Raw genomic sequence first — 16,778 nt, forward strand, 5'->3', positions numbered from 1 at the left:
TTTGCTTCCGAGAAATGAGCAAAAACGGGACGGAAAACATGAAATGTTGGCATAATCTTGCACCTAAGTGTCTGATATTCAAATTTCGCTTTCTGAGTCAAAACTACTCGAATTTCCTCACTCACTTGTTACGACTGAATCGAGTTTTCAATTCTCTATCCAACGATGCCAAAACGAATTCTGTGGCTCGAATGGTTCCTGAGAAACTTCGAAAAAAGCAGCGTCATGTTCAAGTGGATTTTGCAACTAAAAAAAAACGACGCAAATCTGAAACTTCTTGAATTCAAGCCTTTTTTGAGAAAACTGACAACCTTATCCTTATCGATGGTCCACTTTCTAAAAAGGCCATTTATTTCTCTCGAGAATGACGTACAAATGAGTGTTCTTGCTGATTTTGCCTCCGAGAAATGAGCAAAAACGGGACGGAAGACACACATACACACTGCACATACAAACACACTGTATATGCAAAATAAACTCTACTGGGCATCTGGAGGGAGTCCCGAAACCCATAGAATCGATCCTACGCCGCACGATGCCAATAATCTAAATCCGAAGAACCGTTCTGCCAAAAAAACCGGTAGACCAGGTACATTTCAAAGAAAAACAGTCGGCAAAGATCAAGGTCGCGGTAGGTTCGATGGTATCTACTGCTGAAGATGTTGAATGTACGCGCAAAGAAGGGCATAGAGTGAGCAGTTCAGGCTCCAAGCCACTTGGAATTCCCGATCTAAACCCGCGCGTTCTGCGAATATTCTTAATTGCCGCTTGCAGCTGATAAAACAAATAAGACTGTTTGCATAGATAAGTGATTAATTGGCTCCTGATTAAACATCCGCATTTGTTTACGAAATAATACTCATTTGCTGAAGGCTGGACGATATCAAAACAGCATAATTGTTGAGAATCAAGTTTCAAATCGGTGGACTTTCCTGAATGCTCAGCAAGTTGGGAATTAAGGATGCGGCCTTGCCATATCGGCAACCTCTTCACAAGCCACTAATTGGCTCTTGAAATGCACAAATCTCCTTCATGAGTGCATTTAGAGTAAGTAGGTGCAAATCTAACATATAAAAGGCAAAGCGTAGCTCCACACCGCACAGAAATGGCTCTACAACTGCTTCCTTTGCTGTTTTTGCTTTGTGTGGTCGCCTCTTTGGCCGCCCCTCTGGAGGACGAGGTAAGTTGAGGCAACCAACTAACAAACCAGAGCTAAATCGAGTTATAGATTCTAGTGAGGGACCGGCGCGCCCCTGACCCGCTGCCTGGCAGAGGTCGGGGAGGCGGTGGCGGTTTCGGAGGCGGAGGCGGCTTTGGAGGGGGCGGCGGATTCGGAGGCGGCGGTGGCTTTGGGGGAGGATTTGGAGGTGAGTTTGCCAAAGTTTTCCAAGCAAAAACATGCAATTTTTGCCGGTTTCAGGGGGCGGCGGAGCCGGCGGCGGCAGAGGGCGCGGCAATAGGCTATGCGGAGGGTGCGGCAAATGAAACTAACCACGCTTTGTCCTAACTATCTACTTGAATAAAGACTTATTCATTAATTTGTTGTTTTACTGAAACCTGCACTTAAGCAGAGGGAATCCCGATACAGCACATGACAACAAAACCGGCCTTCAAATGATATGCTAATTGAAACATCACGCAATTAGTGGAATTGTTTGCCAATTATACATGATTGTCAGTTTTTTCTGCATGAGAAAATCTCGTTCGTCTTAACCAAATCCTGAGGATGGCGGGCGGCTGAAACTTTTCGCCAGAACCCATTATTTATGCGCAATTAATGCCTGTTGGTCTCACTTGACCCGGAAACCGCCCAGATGCTGGCCAAATTTACATATACATTACCATAGTAGGCCCATATACAGGATGGTCCGTCAGGGGTTGCTCCAAATGACCAGAGAAGAAGAGTTTGGAACACATTTTCCAGGCCGGAAGATCAATTTTCCGCAAAAATAATGCAATTTTCCGAGTGCAAACCGTTTACTGAGACCTACTAGCAATCAGGCCTGAATATTCTTGTCGTTCAAGCGCCAGTTTGGAGTTTTTCACGACCTTCTTCTCAGGGGTTTGAAGACTTGAGCTTTGTCTAAAAGAGGACTCGCACAACATCAGCAAACACCACTCTGTATACCTATGTATGTTCTAATTAAATAAACAACCTATCGATGGATGGTGTTTTAGTTGGAATCAGCACCGAGCCCATCGAGCATAAAAGAAAAATGATTAGGAAAAAAACGCTAAAAGGATCACAGTAATTGTTTACCAAGAGGTTTTTTGCCCAGATAGACCGCGACCTTGAGTCTACTCCGTATGGGTCCTCTTAGGTAACCACTAATATAAGTATCAATGATGTATTACCTTTTAGTGCGGGCCCTCGTGCCCATCCAGCCTTTCCCCTTAAACCCCCGTAAGATCGCGCCCGGCCACACTCAAACCTGCCCACTTACTACACACTTTCATAGCTTTGAAGCCCTAGCATTGGGCTCTTTAGGCTTCCCTCAAACCCGCAAATCCCTCACTAATCCCCTGGCATAGACGCGCAGACTAACACGGTACGAAGACCGACAGGAGGAAAAATCAAAGATCCAATCAGCATATAAATAAGAGCTTCGCTCGCTCTTAGTCAAAGCCTTTGAAGATGGCTTACCTAAAAGTAGTGTGTTTGGTGCTCTTGGTAGCCTGTGCGGCGCACGCCGCCCCCAACTTACCGCAGGAGGAAGAACCCGTCGGTGAAGTGCAGGTAAGCAGTCAAGCCCCAAATCGCTTCACTGGCTAAAAATGAGCTTCCAGGTTCTGATCATTGAGCCAGTCGAATCGGTCGATGCAGCGCGAAGCAAAAGATCCCCTGGAGGCTATGGAAGCCAAGGGGGCGGCGGTCTAGGAGGCGGCGGAGGCGGCGGATTTGGAGGTGGATTTGGAGGAGGCGGCGGCGGCGGCGGCGGATTAGGAGGTATGCGTTAAGGAGTTGAATTAATTCATGATTTTTACTGAAACCCTGAAAATTCGTCAAAACTTTTCTAAAAATTAGAAGGTCGTTGGACAATTCTTCCCAGCAGCCGCATGTGATTTGCCGTGATGATCATCGATGTTCTGACTTTACGCGCTTTCAGTGACTTTAGTACTAAAACCCTTTGGTTTCTCCAGGTGGACTTGGAGGTGGTAAAGGAGGCGGATTAGGAGGAGGTGGCGGCCAGGGCGGCTTTGGAGGACAACAAGGTGGCGGCTATGGAGGACAACAGGGTGGTGGTTTTGGGGGCGGCGGACATCAAGGAGGCGGCGGCTTCCAAGGGGGCGGCGGCCAGCAAGGCGGTGGCGGCTATGGAGGTGGTGAGAGTGACTTTGCAAAGGACTTTTCCACTGATTAACCAAATGAAAATTTCAGGCAACCAAGGCGGTTATGGGGGCGGACAAGCATCGGCTTCGGCGACAGCTTCCGCTTCAGCCAAAGCGGGCTCTGGAGGATAGTAAGTGAACGTTCAAAGCACTCCAGCCAGTTTTACTCAATCAATCCGATTTCCATTGCAGCGGACGCAAGTAGAAGCTAATCAATCATATCAACCGAGCGTCACACAACTTAATTAAACAACCTCATCTGTAAGTACCGCGTCAGTGTTAAAGTGGATTCAATAAAAACTTTGCAAAATCTTGCAGTTTTCTTTCACACTGCCCCTTTGCGAAAACGCCCTGTACATCCAGGGCTCAGAAAGTGCGCTATTTAATGCCAATCAAGTAAACAATATGCAGTTAATCTAGGAAACCTCATTAATTAAACATGTCTGCATAAACGGATTCCAAACAAATAAACTGCTGATGGAACACAATAATTGATAAACCGAGCAACAGTTGAACGGCGCTCACGTTCTCAATGCCCATTTGGAACACGCCCGTTAGTCCTAATTGGCCCAGACGCTCACTTATTTTGCCGCAAGTTTAGGGCGCAAAGCCCTGGGAAACGGGGGCATTTCCCTAAGCAGTTGGGCCTGGAATGCGCCCATCCCAGTCTTTGCGCGGTTTAGTTGATAAAATCGACCTTCCCACTGAGGATATGTCCCATTATTCTCTAATAGTCGCTTTAGAGCCGAAATAATGCACGAAGGAAATCGCTTAGTTGATTCTCAGGCGTTACTGACCTCCTAGGATCGATCACATTTTCTTATCTCCAACTATTCGGGTGTATTATTTGAAAATTACTGTGTTAATCTCGCGTTATCATTAAGCCATTAGCAGGCGTTCATACCTACAGTGCCATGAACGCGGAGTAGCCTAAGAGCCTCACTGAGTGAATGTGCCATAGGATTGAGCGAACATGAGTAAGTTAACACTAAGGCAGGGGGGCGGGTTAAAGGAAAACGTTCCAGAGGGAGCAGCAGTGGGGCTGAAACGAGAGCTGGGCCTCTTTTCGGCCATCAACCTCATCCTGGCCGTGATGATCGGGTCGGGAATCTTCGTATCTCCAGCCTCCGCACTGAAATACAGCGGCTCAGTTGGGATGTGCCTGGTTGTTTGGGCCATTTGCGGAGTGATCTCGCTTTTAGGTACCAGAATCACTGGTCTAAACCAACCATATGATGGTATCGCAACCCTTTTAGGTGCTCTGGCTTTTGCCGAGCTCAGCACTGTGGTGCCGCGATCCGGAGCTGAGTACGCCTACTTTATGGACTCCTTCACGCCGCTCCACCCATTTTGGGGCCCTCTGCCGGCCTTTCTCTACTCCTGGCTCATGGTGGTAGGTTTGGAAGCCCTCAAGGGTCCAGATTATCCAAGGGGTTGTTCCAGATCATAATCCGGCCGGCTGAGGTGGCTGTGATAGTGCTAACTTTTTCCGAGTACTTGTGCCAGCCGGTGATGGACGCGCTTTGCATTGCAGACCCGCAAGGCGTCCAGCAAGTGAAGAAGGCCGTCGCCCTAGCTGGACTTGGTGCTTAAATCTTTAGCGGTGGCAATTTCGAGCAATCAACATGAGTTTTCCCGCAGGAATCATCACCTACATTAACTCCAGAAGTGTGCGACTTTACGTTAAAGTCCAGAACATCTTCGGGTCGTTTAAGGTGCTGGCCTGCCTGGTGGTGATCGCTTGCGGCGTCTACGAACTGTCCATCGGTGCATTTTAGGTGAGTTCTCATTCAATCCTTGCTACTAATCTGGGGCTTTTCCAGGCAACACTGCCAATCTAGCCCAGGGCTTCGCAGGCACCAGCGCGAGCCCCAAAAACATCGCCCTTTCCTTCTACAGCGGCCTGTGGGCGTATGATGGATGGCAAGTATTCCATTCTCTATACTTGCTTTGTGGATGATTTTGCTCAAGTGTGGCCTTTCAGGTCGGCGGTAAGCACAGTAACCGAGGAAATCAAGCAGCCTGAACGGTGAGCACCAAACCGCACGTTTCCCCACTTTCCAGCAAAGCTAATGTTGCAGGAACATCCCCAAAAGTATCATGATCAGCGTGCCCATAGTGACCGCTCTTTACGTGTGCATGAACATCGCCTACATGTCGGTGCTTAGCGTGCCGGAGATGGTGGGCTCCCAAGCAGTGGCAGTCACCTTTGGGGAGCGCATTCTCGGGCCCTTCGCCTTCATCATCCCCCTAGGGGTGGCCCTGAGCACCTTCGGGTGCGCCTTGAGCGTGCAGTTCGGCGTCACCAGGCAAGCTAGGCTGGCTCCTCTTTTAACGCGCTAATCCCGTAACTCTTCCAGACTGTGCTACGTGTCTGGACAGGACGGGTTTATGCTGCAGGGCTTTTCGTTCGTGCACCATAAAAGACACACGCCGGCGCCTGCCGTGGCTTTCCAGGGCTTGGTGGCCTTCATTTTTATTGCCAGCGGTGATATTGTGCGGCTCATCGAATTTGCCAGTTTTATGATTTGGGTCTCCTACGGCACCGCCATGGTTTCCCTCCTAGTCCTGCGGAGGACCCGCAGCCAAGTGCCCAGACCTTACAAGGTAGTCGGTTGGTGAATAACGAATGAACAGCCGAAATGTGGCCCGCTTTAGGTCCCAACCTGGATCCCCATTTTCATCTGCCTGGTGGCGGTGTTTCTGAGCGTCACCCCTATAGTGACTGATCCAGACCCCATGTACCTATTTGCGCTAGGATTTGCCCTGTTGGGCGTCCCAGTCTATTACTGCTGCTGCTACAAGAAGACCCTCCAACCCAAGGCCTGTCTGAGTAAGACGCAGTCCTTCCCTCAATCCAGCGATGAAACTCGCAATCTGTTTCAGATCGCCTCACTTACTGCTTGCAAGTCTTATTCGAGGCGGTGCCCCCCGACGCCCCAGAGCCTTAGCAACTCCCCCCTTGGTTCTCTATAATAAAATCCCTAGGAAATACATTAGTGGCTAGAAAAATACGCGCAAAGATCAACTATAGTGTATTACTGGGGCCTCATCATCATGGGCGCCGGCTGCGACTTTCTAAAGTTTGTAAAATGCTCCAAATACTGCTGAATAGTGTCGATGGGCGAGTAAATATCCTGCATGCGATTCTGCACAAAGGGGGGCGGCGTAGTGGGTATCGAGGACCCCAAGAACCCTTGCATGAACTCCATCATCAGGTCCCAGCACATGGACGGAACCACGCAGGGCTTGTACTCCACTTCCACTAGAATCCCCTTGAAATTGCTACTCACAGTCACTGAGCCCAGCTTGACGCAGAAGTCCCCGATCTCGTAGCGGGGGCCTTTTGATTCGGCCTTCGTCTGCTTCTTGCACTGGTAGAAACTGGACATTTTCATCATCAGCAGGTCGAACAGCCCGTCAGTGACCAGGGGGATGATTTTAGTGCCAGTGTCTAGCAGGGAGAACACTGTGGCCGGTTGTTCGGAGTTGTGCAGCACGTGCACTGTGCGCTGATGCCCCAATGAGGCTGATGAACTGTAGGTTTCGCAATCCACCAGAAACTGTCCCTGCTGGGAGGCCCCCAGTGCCATAATGCGTTTGTTCAGGATTTCTATGGTTTGGGTACCACTACGGTTGTCTATGGGGAACTGCGTTAGCACCGTAACCCCCATGTCTGCCCCCCGCACACAAACACTAACACAGAACACTACACTCGACACACTCGACTTAACTAAAAATGGAGTTTGAGGTTTTGGGGCTCCAAAATAACAAAACAACACTAACTCCACTTGAAAACTTCGGTCCTTTTCCACCGATTTCGAAGAAAGAGAACGACCTAGTCGGATCAGGTTTGCATACGCACAATCTAATCAAAGTCCGGGGATCTAACCTCGCTTTTCCGACGCGCTGTCAGCTAGTGTTTATCGCCGAGTTATCTTCGTTATCACTTTTGTGGGAAAAGATTTAAGCCGTTGGGCTGTGGACATGATTGAGCGATTTATTTAACAATTGAAGTGTCGCCAACATGGAAGGCGAGGTGGGCATTCATCCTTTGAGCGAAAGCCCGACGGCTGCCTGGAAGGAGATCAGCCAAACGCAGAAACTGATCAAAATCAAAGTGAAAATACCGCAAAGTCCTGCGGATGAGAACAAGCTGAGGTTTGTCTGCATGAGCGACACGCACTCACTGGTCAGGAACATCGTGTTTGATGTACCAGATGGGGATGTTTTCATCCATGCTGGCGACTTTACCAAGTGCGGCCAAAAGGAGGAGGTCGTCGCCTTCAACAATTGGATAGGTAATTAAACAAGCGCTTTGTAGTAGTTTCCCGATGCCATTGAGGATTTATAGGTTCCTTGCCGCATAGACACAAAATAGTGATAGCTGGGAACCATGAGCTGAGCTTCGATGCAAAGTTTACGCACATTTTCAAGAAAAAATTCGCGCATAAAGAGGTGGGAGATGAGGTGGCACACTATGGGAAAACCAAGGATAATATCAGCGACGCCGTAAACACCGTGAACATAAAACAATTTCTGACAAACTGCACCTACCTAGAGGACTCGGGCATTGAAATTTGCGGCGTGAAAATATATGGGAGCCCTTGGTAAAAGGCCCTCCAGCAGACTAAGTGAGTGTTAACTGCGCAGTTTCAGGCAACCCGAGTTTGGAGACTGGGCTTTCAACTTGCCCCGCGGCTCTGAGTGTCTCTCAAAGTGGAACCTCATTCCTTCCGATACGGATATTCTCATCACCCATACGCCCCCTTTAGGGCACGGCGATTTGGTGTGCTCGGGAGTGCGCGCTGGATGTGTCGAGCTGCTCAACACAGTGCAAACCCGAGTCCAGCCCAAGTACCACGTTTTTGGCCACATTCATGAAGGTTAGTCGCTTGGGTGAATCAGCTCTACTTTTCACGCAGGCCCTTTCAGGATACGGGGTCACTTCCGACGGAAAGATCATTTTCATCAACGCCTCCACCTGTGATATTAACTATATTCCCAACAATCTGCCCGTGGTCTTTGACATGCCTCTCAAGCCCGGATTTAGCAAGAGAAACTGATTGCCTCTGCCATGACAACACATCTCCTCTAGTCGTTTTTTTTACTTGCTTTTTATGTTGAATAGTGTAGCAATGAAAGACCCAGTTTATCACAGTGCTCACGTGTTTTAGTAGCAACTCAATATGTACACTGAGACAGCAAGTAACAACTTCAATGCTCTCGGCTAACTCATTAAGACCACTAGAATGGCCTTTAAGTCTCCGGGTAAAGGAAAAGAAGCTTAATCCTAGACTTACTGCTTATATTCGAATCTTATTGTCCTAAATGCTCCAACTGTCAAGGCTTATGAGGCGGCTTTTTCTCCTGCGGGGTGCCTAGCAGGTCTTTCCTCACGTCGTCCAAGTCCAGGTTGTGGGCTTTGATCGCCTTCTGCAAAATAAATGAATTAGGGCATGGTATTTATAGCAGAAATGAGCGCAAGTGGATTACTTTTACACAGTCCTGATACACTTTGAACATGGGCGCACACATGGAGTCGTTGGTTCTGCCTTTGAGGAAATGGTCGGAGAACCAGGAATTAAAGCAGTCGTCGTATTGCTTTTTTAGGTCCGTACAGGCCTCTCCTATGCTATTCATTTTTACACTCAGCCAGAGACAAGACTTGTCTCTGACTCAGCTACTGAACTGACTAGAACTATAGATGAAGACAAGCGATACTAGAATGTGGTTATGGTCGCCCCAATTTGCTTCCAGTAACCAAAACGCAGGTATTTCCTTCTTTGTCTTGCGAAAATGGAAAATAATATTTTCTGATAAATTTCAGTAATTGCTAACTCCTCGTGAATTCACAAACGCCGATTTTAAACACCCCGTGCCTGAGATGTCTGACACAAGGACGAAACTGCTGAAATAAAGAAAAATTGCTTTACCTATCAGGACCGGTCTCTTTTTAACTGCTTTTATGCAATCGGCAAATTTTGCCAATTGGAAACGTCATCCAAATGTCACTCAGTGCTAATGGCCCCAAGTTGTCAGGATTGTTGTTGCATTGAATTATGGTTTAACAATGTCCTGTAGTGAATTATGTGCAATAGAAAGTGACGATGAGTGTATTTGGTGATTTTCAGCAAGTGTGGCTGCAGCGGTTCCCGGACAGCCCCCTGCCAGGGGCCTGGGAGGAGGACGTGCGCGCAAACCTATCAAAACACAAGCAAAAGGTGGCTCTACTGAAGGAGGAACTGGAAAAGGAGCAGTTCTATGTGGAGTACTTGGAGCGGCTGTTGTGCGATGTGGAACAGCACAAGAAAAAATTGGCCAAAGAAAGGGCTGTGAGCGAGGAAAGCCAGTTGGAAATCTTGGGTGTTGACTCGGGAATAGGTGGGGATGATGCCCTATCAAAGGTAAATATTTGCACGGGAGTCGGAAATGTTCGCTAGAATGACTAACTAGGATGGTTATCGTTGGCAGGATTCCGCCGATGTATCAATTCTATCACAGGACGGGCACACCAACAATGAGTCCTTCTCAGCTCACATGTGCATTAATGAAATATCCAGACAGTTGAGAAAATCCTCCTCGGACTGTTCCTTGGATAATGAGACCAAACAGTCCGATCAGGAGGCCTCCTTTGTGACCGTCATCGAAGTGAACGGCCTCAATAAAAAAGAGAATGAGTCGCCCCCAGTGGTAGTGAAAAGACCCCCCAAGTAAGCCTTGAGTGTGCCTTGCAAGCGACCCAATCAACCGTATGCTATTACAGAGTGCCAGCCAGGCCAGAGTCGCTGAAGAACCCGAGCTTTGACACCCAGCGCAGCAACAGCGGCTCGGTGTCGTCCAGCTCAGAGATTCTGAACAACATCGATGAGCCCTACTATGACATTGTGGCCGCTGAGGAAGAGTTTTTGCCAAAAAGTGATCACTCCAGTACGGAGAACGTGTTTGGGTCCTCTAGTACCCTGCCCTTGGAGTTAAAAACCCAACATTCCATCGAACCGCAAAGCCCTGGCACTTCCAACTATGTGAACATTGAATATTTTATACAGTAAGATATTTCCTCTGGGAGGTCTGGAAACCCTTCTGACTGGAAATGCTTCCATTGCAGATCGAAGAAGCTTGGCAATGAGCACAGCAGTAGTGAGGACGAGCATGAAGAACTACCAGACCTCAACAGGCAGCAGAACGACAACAGTTCATATGCCAGTTCCAGCTCCTTGGAGTCCACCACGCCCAGCACAAAGAGGAAGTTTAGCAACGTGAGTTTAACGCTTTCGCGGTTTTCTAATTGCTCAGTTTGGGACGGATCTAGGAAGGAAAAATTGGGCCAGAGCGGATGTACCGGTCGATTATCTGCAACATCATCGATAGCGAAACCAATTACGTGGAATGGCTCAATGTCCTCATTCAGGTAAATGAACGAATTTTTTGGAATTCGGCCGCTGTTTCCAGCCCAAGTTTTCAGTACATGAAGGCGATCCAAGCGACCATCGGCACCTCGCAACCCATAGTGAGCGAAGTGGAATTCAACACAATCTTCCATCTAATTCCGGAACTGCATCGCCTACACACCGAGTTCTTGGATCAGCTCAAAAAACACTCGCAAAAGTGGGACAACAAGATCGGCGACAGTTTCAAAATTATGGTAACCGTTGATGGTTGATTCCAGCCCAATTTATCGACAAGGTTTTTATTCGACAGGCGGCCAATCTGCCGCTCTACGGCGCCTTTCTGGGCAACTACGGCAGAGCGCTGGACACAGTGCGGCTCTGCAGCGCCAACAACTTCCAGTTTGCCCACATAACCAAGAGCATAACATGCAAGAACTTGTCCGATCAGGCCATCAGCCTGGAAGACTTGCTGCACAAGCCGGTTGCCAGGTAAGTTGGGGAGTGTGGGGGCTGGAAACGGGGCTGAATATGGGGCTTGTAGGGTGCAGAAGCACGCGCTGGTGTTGCACGATTTGGTGCGCTACGCCAATCCGAACAACGCCGACTATCACAGCATATCTGAGGCGCTTACAGTCACCCAGAATTTTCTGGATGAGTTCAATATCATCCAGACTAAGTCTATGTTTCCGGTGAGTGGAGTTTTCCGATTTCGATTGGGGCACTGGATACTTAACAGTAGGTTTCCAGGATAGGGACAGGGCGCAACGTCGACTAGTCAAGAACTCGTTTATCGTCGAGTATGTGGATGGACATCGCAAGCTGCGCCACTTGTTCCTCTTTAACGATGTCATCGCCTGTGCCAAATACAAAGTAAGGTATGGTAGCGGCATCCGACATCCCACTAATTAGCCGCGTGTAGTCTTCAGGCCGAAATGAGAAGTACACGTTCGAGCTGAAGTGGTTTATTCCAGTGGAAGATGTGGTGATTTTGCGTGAAACCACCGCCAACCTGCACGAAACGTCGCAGTCGAACATTGTTTCCCTCAAGTCGCAAGCGAGCAACATCAGGGACCAATTGCGGCAGGAGGAGAAGTTGAATGAGGAAAAGGTAGGCGGTGTGCAACTAAATAGAAGCCCAACTAACAGCGTGGTAAATTGCAGCATCTGAAGTCCAGTCGAGGGTCGGAGAAGTTCCGTAAAAGACTGATCGAGCTGGAAAGTCAGCTAGTGCTGGCTTCGCCCAACTTGGTGTATCGCATCAAGCACAAAGGCTCCGGCCGAACCTACATATTCTTCCTGTCCAGCGATTTCGAGCGGACGCAGTGGATTGAGGCCATTCAAACCTTGCAGGTAAGCAAGGGCACGCCCTTGCCTGAATACCTGAATTAATGGGTGATTTTGTAGAAGACTGAGCGCACTGGTAAGCAGCCGAACAACGCCACTAACTTCAGCATGTTCGAGCTGCAAACCTGGATAACCGCCTGCCGACAGTTCCTCAAAACCAACATGGGATCCTACCTGCTGAGAAGCGGCAAAGACGAAAGCCTGCTGGTGGGCGACTTGCATTTGCACATCTACGACATGACTGGCCTTACCTCTCCCTGTGGTAAGTCAATGAGGAGGATGCAGCGGTGGGCATCAGTTCAGAACGGTCCCTCTTTCCAGATCTATACGTCTGCATCGAGGTGGATTTCTACGGGCACTTTTTCCAAAAAGTCAAAACCAAGCCGGCCAAGCACACGCAAACCCCGCTCTGGAACGAGAGCTACGTGATCGATCTGGAAGGCTGCGAGAATTTGCGGATTCTGGTCTACCGGGAGGGACAGCCAGAGGACACACTGTTTGGCAAGCACACTATGAAGCTGAGTAGGAACCTAATGAGTGAGCGGCAAGTGGTGGACAGCCAATTCAAAGTGAGTGACTGAAAGTTGATTGTCTAAACCCTAATGGGGCCCATGTAGATCAATGGCTGTACGCTGCGGATGGGAATGCGCTATTTCCCCTGCGAGGTCAGTCTGAGGCGAGTACCAGCGGGCAAAGTTGGCTCGTTGTTTGGAGAGAAAATCCAAGTTGTTTGCAAGTAAGTCATCATTTTCGGGCTATTTGATTTGTTCGATCACTAAGCACTGTTCACTCACTCAAATTCACTATTTTTCACACACATCAAAAGCCGCCATCAGTCAAGAATGTATCACGTGTTGCCATCAAAGTAGCGAATTTGTCCATCAAAGTAGCGAATTTCTGTGGGTGACTCCAGTTTGAGAGAGATGGTGCGTTAACATTATTCCGAAGTTGCTGATGTAGCAAACTGCCAGCTGCTCGGACAGCTAAAAAAATGTATAATCACCACGGCTGATGATGGCCTTATTTCGAAACTCACAGGGAATATAATATTGTTGCGGCGAGCGCAGAGAAACCGACAGCAGCGGCAAAGCTGCCTGCCATAAGTCATTATAGCTGGTTTCCGGTTGGATGACGCGTGACGTTTCTGGACGTTCTAGCGAATTCGCAAAATCTCGGGAAGATGAAAGTGCGATTGTGTTCAAGTATCAATATATAGCTGCTCCTCCCCTGAAATGTTTAGCCCCCAAAGTGAACACCAGTTTAAATTTCAGAAGACAAAAACGAAACATTCCATTCATCATAACGGCGTGTGTATGGGAGGTGGAGCGTCGGGGCATGTCCGAAGTGGGAGTTTATCGAGTGTCCGGCTCGCAGAGCGACATCGCCAAGCTGAAAAAATCATTTGAAACTAGTGAGTGTTTGAACAAAACCAAGATCCCCTCCTTGAACCATATGGGTGTTGCTTCAGACTCCTACGAAGCGGAGCAGCTGCTAAAGGACGTGGACATTCACTCAGTTACGGGGATATTGCGGCTGTACTTGCGCGAGCTGCCCGAAGCTCTTTTCACCGACCAGCTCTATCCGCAACTGCTGGAGGCCTTCAACCGCACCCCCAACAACCTGATCAAGCGCACCGAGCTGCTGAAGGAGTGTTTCGAGAAGCTGCCGACCCCCAACAAGGAGAGCATCAAGTACATTCTCGACCATCTGATGAGGTAAGTGGAAGTTGGCGTGGAACAGTGAACCACAGTGAGGATTGTTATCGTTTTCAGAGTGCATGCTTACGAGGACGACAATAAAATGTCGCTTCACAACTTAGCCACGGTTTTCGGACCGACGCTTTTACGTCCGGCGGCCACTAAGCCGGACAATGCCAAAAAGGACAGTCAAAAGCATGGGGAAAGTTTGGCTACCGGAACAGTGGACGTGATGGCTCAGGCGGGCATTTTATACTGCTACTTGCAGGACTTGAATGGTTCTCAGAAAAACATTCGCAGGTAGTTGGGTCATTGCACTCTGATGTCCCAAGGGGCTCGTTAGGTTTCGAACTCATTCCGCTTCGGCTCCCAGCCAATGTCTCATCCAGGCTTCCTTTAATGTCGTCAATTCTCCCATCTAGTAGTAGTTAGTAGCAAATTGGCATTGTTTCTAGTCGACCACAACTTTAAATTATATCCAACATTATGGTTTAGTTAATACATACATATAAATATATACATAAGTAGCGTTAAATCAACAGTATTTCGTTTGTAAATTATTCACACAGGGTTTTTCAAAGTCGCAACCGGCCCTGCTGGATATTCTACATCTACATGCAAGTATATGTGTAGTTTTGAATCCACTTTCGTAATATCCGAAAACCACTTGCAGTATAGTCTTCAGCAAGGAGCCGCCGACTTGGAAAACCCCGGTATATCGGTTCGGTTCGGTTGCTTCTTAGAGCGCGATCTTCAGCAAAGTCCATTGCCTGTCTAGTGCGCTTTTAGCCGACTTTAGTCTGGATTCGTACCGTAGATGTACATTACACTTGAACAAATTAGTCGTACGTAAATGTCCCATGTGTATACATTGGGGCTTAAAAGCAAAACTTTGACTTTGACTCAGTGGTTTTCTGGCCAAATTTGCTTTTAAATCCCTAGTGAAATATTTTGATAGCTCCGACTGTACCTTATCCCCTGTAGGCGTAAGTGTTTTATATGCTGATAGTGTCGAAATGGGCGGATTTTTCTATCAAGACGTAGCCTTTAAGCATTTTATATGGACTTTTATATATACTATACATATATATACATACCCCTCCCAGGTTTCAAACGACGTGTATATTATTTGATGCATTTAGATTTTAGTTGCGTTAATTTTATTAATAATTACTGACATGCATGAAATAAATATGACACTATTCAATTAACTGGACTTAAAATTAATCAAAAGCACGTGAGATTCCGGTAAATAAATTAACACTTTGTCCAAGGTCCATCATCAATCATTCCTCCTTGCTATTGCTGCCGCTGGCGGCTGCCTGGCCCTATTTGCCCCAGAGAAACCTCCCTATTAGCCATCCCTTAACCATTCGTGACGCTCAACCTACCTCCGTTTCCCTGTTGTTCAACAGCTGCGTGCTCAACCGTTGGCTCATCACCCGATACTGCAGTTTAACTTTCTCGTGCAGTTTTATCGGTATCACCATGATGGTTGTTAGAGTATTTCCCAGGAACAACACGAAGAACATCGCGCACAAAACGGAAACCTGCAAACAAGCGTAAGTTTCAGGCATTCAAACAATGGGGCGGCTTTCATTCAACTCACATGCCACGTGGCACTGGGGTAGAAACTCAGCTCATACAGCGTGTACGCATTGTACAGCGTGAAGAGATACCCGGTAAACAGAAAGGGGTACAAGAAGCTCAACCCTCTCCACATCCATGAATGGAAGCCCTCGATCGTGATGTCCATGTTGTGGCGCTCACCGAGCGCCTTCAGTCTGTAGAGGGCCCCTCTTTGGTACCTAAACTGCAAGTATTGAACGAAACCTGCAAACCCCTTAATCAGTCACGAAACTTAGATAGTCCGCAGGCCTGGACGTACTTAGATAAATAGTAAAGAGCACAAATTGGTTCCTAAAGGCCAGCCAGGTTTCATTATCGGGCCAGATGAGGAGAATGCCGGCCGCTGCCGTGGAGAAAAAGTGGTGGAACCGCCACCAGCCCTTGATTCTGGACCCATTTAGCTTGAGAATGCTTTCCCTAATGGTCAATGTGCAGTAGTACCAAACCAGCAGAAATATGTAGCTCAACTCCAGCGCTCTGAATCGGATGCAGTAGTTCAGAATGGCCATTATAAAGCCAATTCCGCTCAGAATCAGCTTGAACTTTTCGTATTCATCCTTGTATTTGAACCTGCAACAAGTGGGCAACTGGAATAATCATCTGAGATAGGTCAAACCGGCACCCACTTGTCCTCTTTGTTCAGAATGGAAACATTGACATTTCCAAGGATTATTTTCAAGTACAGTCCATTTTCTTTGGGCAGAGTTTGCTCTACTTCGTAGAGCTGCGCCTTTCTCTTCAAAATGTTCGTCTGCAACTCCCGAATCTGTTGCTCATTGTCTTTGGCTTTTTCCAACCTGCAACAATCCAAGTTCACACCAAACTTCGGCGCGGCGGCCCCTCAAGCCTTACTTGTGGAGATTCTTGGACAAAACCCCTATTCGATAGCGTTGGTGCTTGATGTGTTCCTGGCACTTCTTCTGATGGCTGGACAGCTCCTCCAGCTGTCTCAAATAGGCCCTATTCACTACCTGCGGGAAAACAATAAAAATTATGCTTTAAAGATCACTTCCATAGCGGTTCTAACCTCCAATTCTTTGAAGTCATTGGATAACTCTTCCCATTCATCCAAAACCTCGGACATTTTGGGGCCAGGGGCTCAACTGGGCGGCCACTCGAATTCGTAGTTAAAAGCCGGGGGCTTTGGCTACAGGGGTTTTTATTGGGAAAACATGGATAAATTAACATGAACAGAACAACAACGCCATTATTACCCCGTTGATTAGGTCAGGAGCAAGTGAAGGATCTTTAGCGGTTGTTGGGTGATGTAATATGGCCGCTGAGGGCAGCCAAGTTATTTAACTGGGCTAAAGGTTAAAGGTGGCCTATTAATATACATTTTGTGGGTAATTGAAAATTAATTAAAGAAGTCCAAAATGTGGTTGTG

At 47.9% G+C, this 16,778-nt stretch overlaps 8 protein-coding genes across 13 annotated transcripts in view; 5 read left to right on the plus strand and 3 right to left on the minus strand.

Annotated features, from left to right (window-relative positions):
• The window catches only part of LOC109542221 (TP53-regulated inhibitor of apoptosis 1), a 14,031-nt gene extending 4,950 nt beyond the window's left edge, over nucleotides 1-9,081 (minus strand). For 2 of the 3 annotated variants that reach the window (XM_048669965.1, XM_019911356.2), the window contains exons 1-2: nucleotides 8,827-9,081; nucleotides 8,634-8,766 (exon numbers count right to left, since the gene is read on the minus strand). In XM_048669965.1, the coding sequence (XP_048525922.1) occupies nucleotides 8,674-8,766; nucleotides 8,827-8,973 (240 nt within the window). In that variant the 5' untranslated portion in view covers nucleotides 8,974-9,081 and the 3' untranslated portion in view covers nucleotides 8,634-8,673. Of the gene's footprint in view, nucleotides 1-8,481; nucleotides 8,767-8,826 lie in introns of those variants that run through there. The other variant, XM_019911355.2, reaches the window with a different exon arrangement.
• On the plus strand, nucleotides 431-1,536 carry LOC109542220 (glycine-rich protein 5-like). Its single transcript, XM_019911354.2, has 3 exons — nucleotides 431-1,180; nucleotides 1,229-1,367; nucleotides 1,421-1,536. Exons 1-3 carry the CDS (start codon nucleotides 1,106-1,108, stop codon nucleotides 1,483-1,485), a joined length of 279 nt encoding a protein of 92 aa, XP_019766913.1. The 5' UTR covers nucleotides 431-1,105; the 3' UTR covers nucleotides 1,486-1,536.
• LOC109542217 (acanthoscurrin-2-like) lies at nucleotides 2,343-3,640 on the plus strand. 3 transcript variants are annotated; one of them, XM_019911348.2, is made up of 5 exons: nucleotides 2,343-2,737; nucleotides 2,788-2,947; nucleotides 3,142-3,324; nucleotides 3,380-3,461; nucleotides 3,523-3,640. In XM_019911348.2, exons 1-5 carry the CDS (start codon nucleotides 2,636-2,638, stop codon nucleotides 3,533-3,535), a joined length of 540 nt encoding a protein of 179 aa, XP_019766907.2. In that variant the 5' UTR covers nucleotides 2,343-2,635; the 3' UTR covers nucleotides 3,536-3,640. The 3 variants fall into 3 exon arrangements, with proteins under 3 accessions (XP_019766907.2, XP_019766909.2, XP_019766910.1); XM_019911350.2 differs by having other exon boundaries at nucleotides 3,142-3,321; XM_019911351.2 differs by having other exon boundaries at nucleotides 3,142-3,156.
• Nucleotides 3,998-6,358, plus strand: LOC109542206 (b(0,+)-type amino acid transporter 1). 2 transcript variants are annotated; one of them, XM_019911334.2, is made up of 11 exons: nucleotides 3,998-4,307; nucleotides 4,365-4,532; nucleotides 4,587-4,723; nucleotides 4,774-4,915; nucleotides 4,972-5,097; nucleotides 5,154-5,253; nucleotides 5,315-5,359; nucleotides 5,412-5,639; nucleotides 5,691-5,937; nucleotides 5,989-6,163; nucleotides 6,217-6,358. In XM_019911334.2, exons 1-11 carry the CDS (start codon nucleotides 4,304-4,306, stop codon nucleotides 6,279-6,281), a joined length of 1,437 nt encoding a protein of 478 aa, XP_019766893.2. In that variant the 5' UTR covers nucleotides 3,998-4,303; the 3' UTR covers nucleotides 6,282-6,358. The 2 variants fall into 2 exon arrangements, with proteins under 2 accessions (XP_019766893.2, XP_019766892.2); XM_019911333.2 differs by having other exon boundaries at nucleotides 3,999-4,307; nucleotides 4,356-4,532.
• Nucleotides 6,353-7,157, minus strand: LOC109542215 (mediator of RNA polymerase II transcription subunit 20). The gene has a single exon (XM_019911346.2). The coding sequence runs from the start codon at nucleotides 7,002-7,004 to the stop codon at nucleotides 6,369-6,371; it is 636 nt and encodes a 211-aa protein (XP_019766905.1). The 5' UTR covers nucleotides 7,005-7,157; the 3' UTR covers nucleotides 6,353-6,368.
• LOC109542211 (UPF0046 protein C25E10.12) lies at nucleotides 7,206-8,493 on the plus strand. The gene is made up of 4 exons (XM_019911339.2): nucleotides 7,206-7,631; nucleotides 7,685-7,940; nucleotides 7,990-8,216; nucleotides 8,266-8,493. Exons 1-4 carry the CDS (start codon nucleotides 7,358-7,360, stop codon nucleotides 8,394-8,396), a joined length of 888 nt encoding a protein of 295 aa, XP_019766898.1. The 5' UTR covers nucleotides 7,206-7,357; the 3' UTR covers nucleotides 8,397-8,493.
• Nucleotides 9,082-9,333: 252 nt separating the features above from the next.
• Nucleotides 9,334-14,297, plus strand: LOC109542204 (active breakpoint cluster region-related protein). The gene is made up of 17 exons (XM_019911330.2): nucleotides 9,334-9,737; nucleotides 9,805-10,043; nucleotides 10,097-10,378; nucleotides 10,439-10,589; nucleotides 10,643-10,741; nucleotides 10,796-10,975; nucleotides 11,032-11,210; nucleotides 11,263-11,410; nucleotides 11,469-11,591; nucleotides 11,641-11,829; nucleotides 11,883-12,071; nucleotides 12,126-12,327; nucleotides 12,387-12,634; nucleotides 12,683-12,801; nucleotides 13,337-13,476; nucleotides 13,534-13,780; nucleotides 13,838-14,297. Exons 1-17 carry the CDS (start codon nucleotides 9,441-9,443, stop codon nucleotides 14,064-14,066), a joined length of 3,261 nt encoding a protein of 1,086 aa, XP_019766889.2. The 5' UTR covers nucleotides 9,334-9,440; the 3' UTR covers nucleotides 14,067-14,297.
• Nucleotides 14,298-14,885: 588 nt separating this feature from the next.
• LOC109542208 (transmembrane protein 120 homolog) lies at nucleotides 14,886-16,645 on the minus strand. Its single transcript, XM_019911336.2, has 7 exons — nucleotides 16,419-16,645; nucleotides 16,244-16,362; nucleotides 16,018-16,188; nucleotides 15,651-15,961; nucleotides 15,372-15,595; nucleotides 15,154-15,312; nucleotides 14,886-15,090 (listed from the first exon to the last, which is right to left on the minus strand). Exons 1-7 carry the CDS (start codon nucleotides 16,473-16,475, stop codon nucleotides 15,049-15,051), a joined length of 1,083 nt encoding a protein of 360 aa, XP_019766895.2. The 5' UTR covers nucleotides 16,476-16,645; the 3' UTR covers nucleotides 14,886-15,048.
• Nucleotides 16,646-16,778: the final 133 nt, after the last annotated feature.

The sequence above is a fragment of the Dendroctonus ponderosae genome, unplaced genomic scaffold, assembly GCF_020466585.1.
Source record: "Dendroctonus ponderosae isolate FM_Combo_2020 unplaced genomic scaffold, Dpon_F_20191213v2 Dpon_F_20191213_9, whole genome shotgun sequence".
NCBI classification, from domain to species: Eukaryota; Metazoa; Arthropoda; class Insecta; order Coleoptera; family Curculionidae; genus Dendroctonus; species Dendroctonus ponderosae.

What these genes read in the sequence shown, in the direction of transcription:
- LOC109542220 (XM_019911354.2), top strand. Translation starts at nt 1,106, where the DNA reads ATGGCTCTACAACTGCTTCCTTTGCTGTTTTTGCTTTGTGTGGTCGCC. An exon ending in CCGCCCCTCTGGAGGACGAG is followed by an intron (nt 1,181 to 1,228) that starts GTAAGTTGAGGC and finishes ATCGAGTTATAG; the next exon opens with ATTCTAGTGAGGGACCGGCG. An exon ending in CTTTGGGGGAGGATTTGGAG is followed by an intron (nt 1,368 to 1,420) that starts GTGAGTTTGCCA and finishes TGCCGGTTTCAG; the next exon opens with GGGGCGGCGGAGCCGGCGGC.
- LOC109542217 (XM_019911348.2), top strand. Translation starts at nt 2,636, where the DNA reads ATGGCTTACCTAAAAGTAGTGTGTTTGGTGCTCTTGGTAGCCTGTGCG. An exon ending in AACCCGTCGGTGAAGTGCAG is followed by an intron (nt 2,738 to 2,787) that starts GTAAGCAGTCAA and finishes ATGAGCTTCCAG; the next exon opens with GTTCTGATCATTGAGCCAGT. An exon ending in CGGTGGCGGCTATGGAGGTG is followed by an intron (nt 3,325 to 3,379) that starts GTGAGAGTGACT and finishes TGAAAATTTCAG; the next exon opens with GCAACCAAGGCGGTTATGGG.
- LOC109542206 (XM_019911333.2), top strand. An exon ending in CGTCTACGAACTGTCCATCG is followed by an intron (nt 5,098 to 5,153) that starts GTGCATTTTAGG and finishes GGGCTTTTCCAG; the next exon opens with GCAACACTGCCAATCTAGCC. An exon ending in GTGCAGTTCGGCGTCACCAG is followed by an intron (nt 5,640 to 5,690) that starts GCAAGCTAGGCT and finishes TAACTCTTCCAG; the next exon opens with ACTGTGCTACGTGTCTGGAC.
- LOC109542215 (XM_019911346.2), bottom strand. Translation starts at nt 7,004, where the DNA reads ATGGGGGTTACGGTGCTAACGCAGTTCCCCATAGACAACCGTAGTGGT.
- LOC109542211 (XM_019911339.2), top strand. Translation starts at nt 7,358, where the DNA reads ATGGAAGGCGAGGTGGGCATTCATCCTTTGAGCGAAAGCCCGACGGCT. An exon ending in CGCCTTCAACAATTGGATAG is followed by an intron (nt 7,632 to 7,684) that starts GTAATTAAACAA and finishes GAGGATTTATAG; the next exon opens with GTTCCTTGCCGCATAGACAC. An exon ending in AAAATATATGGGAGCCCTTG is followed by an intron (nt 7,941 to 7,989) that starts GTAAAAGGCCCT and finishes GCGCAGTTTCAG; the next exon opens with GCAACCCGAGTTTGGAGACT.
- LOC109542204 (XM_019911330.2), top strand. Translation starts at nt 9,441, where the DNA reads ATGAGTGTATTTGGTGATTTTCAGCAAGTGTGGCTGCAGCGGTTCCCG. An exon ending in AGACTAAGTCTATGTTTCCG is followed by an intron (nt 11,411 to 11,468) that starts GTGAGTGGAGTT and finishes GTAGGTTTCCAG; the next exon opens with GATAGGGACAGGGCGCAACG. An exon ending in TGGTGGACAGCCAATTCAAA is followed by an intron (nt 12,635 to 12,682) that starts GTGAGTGACTGA and finishes GGGCCCATGTAG; the next exon opens with ATCAATGGCTGTACGCTGCG.
- LOC109542208 (XM_019911336.2), bottom strand. Translation starts at nt 16,475, where the DNA reads ATGTCCGAGGTTTTGGATGAATGGGAAGAGTTATCCAATGACTTCAAA. An exon ending in ATGACTTCAAAGAATTGGAG is followed by an intron (nt 16,363 to 16,418) that starts GTTAGAACCGCT and finishes GTTTTCCCGCAG; the next exon opens with GTAGTGAATAGGGCCTATTT. An exon ending in GCTCTTTACTATTTATCTAA is followed by an intron (nt 15,596 to 15,650) that starts GTACGTCCAGGC and finishes AGGGGTTTGCAG; the next exon opens with GTTTCGTTCAATACTTGCAG.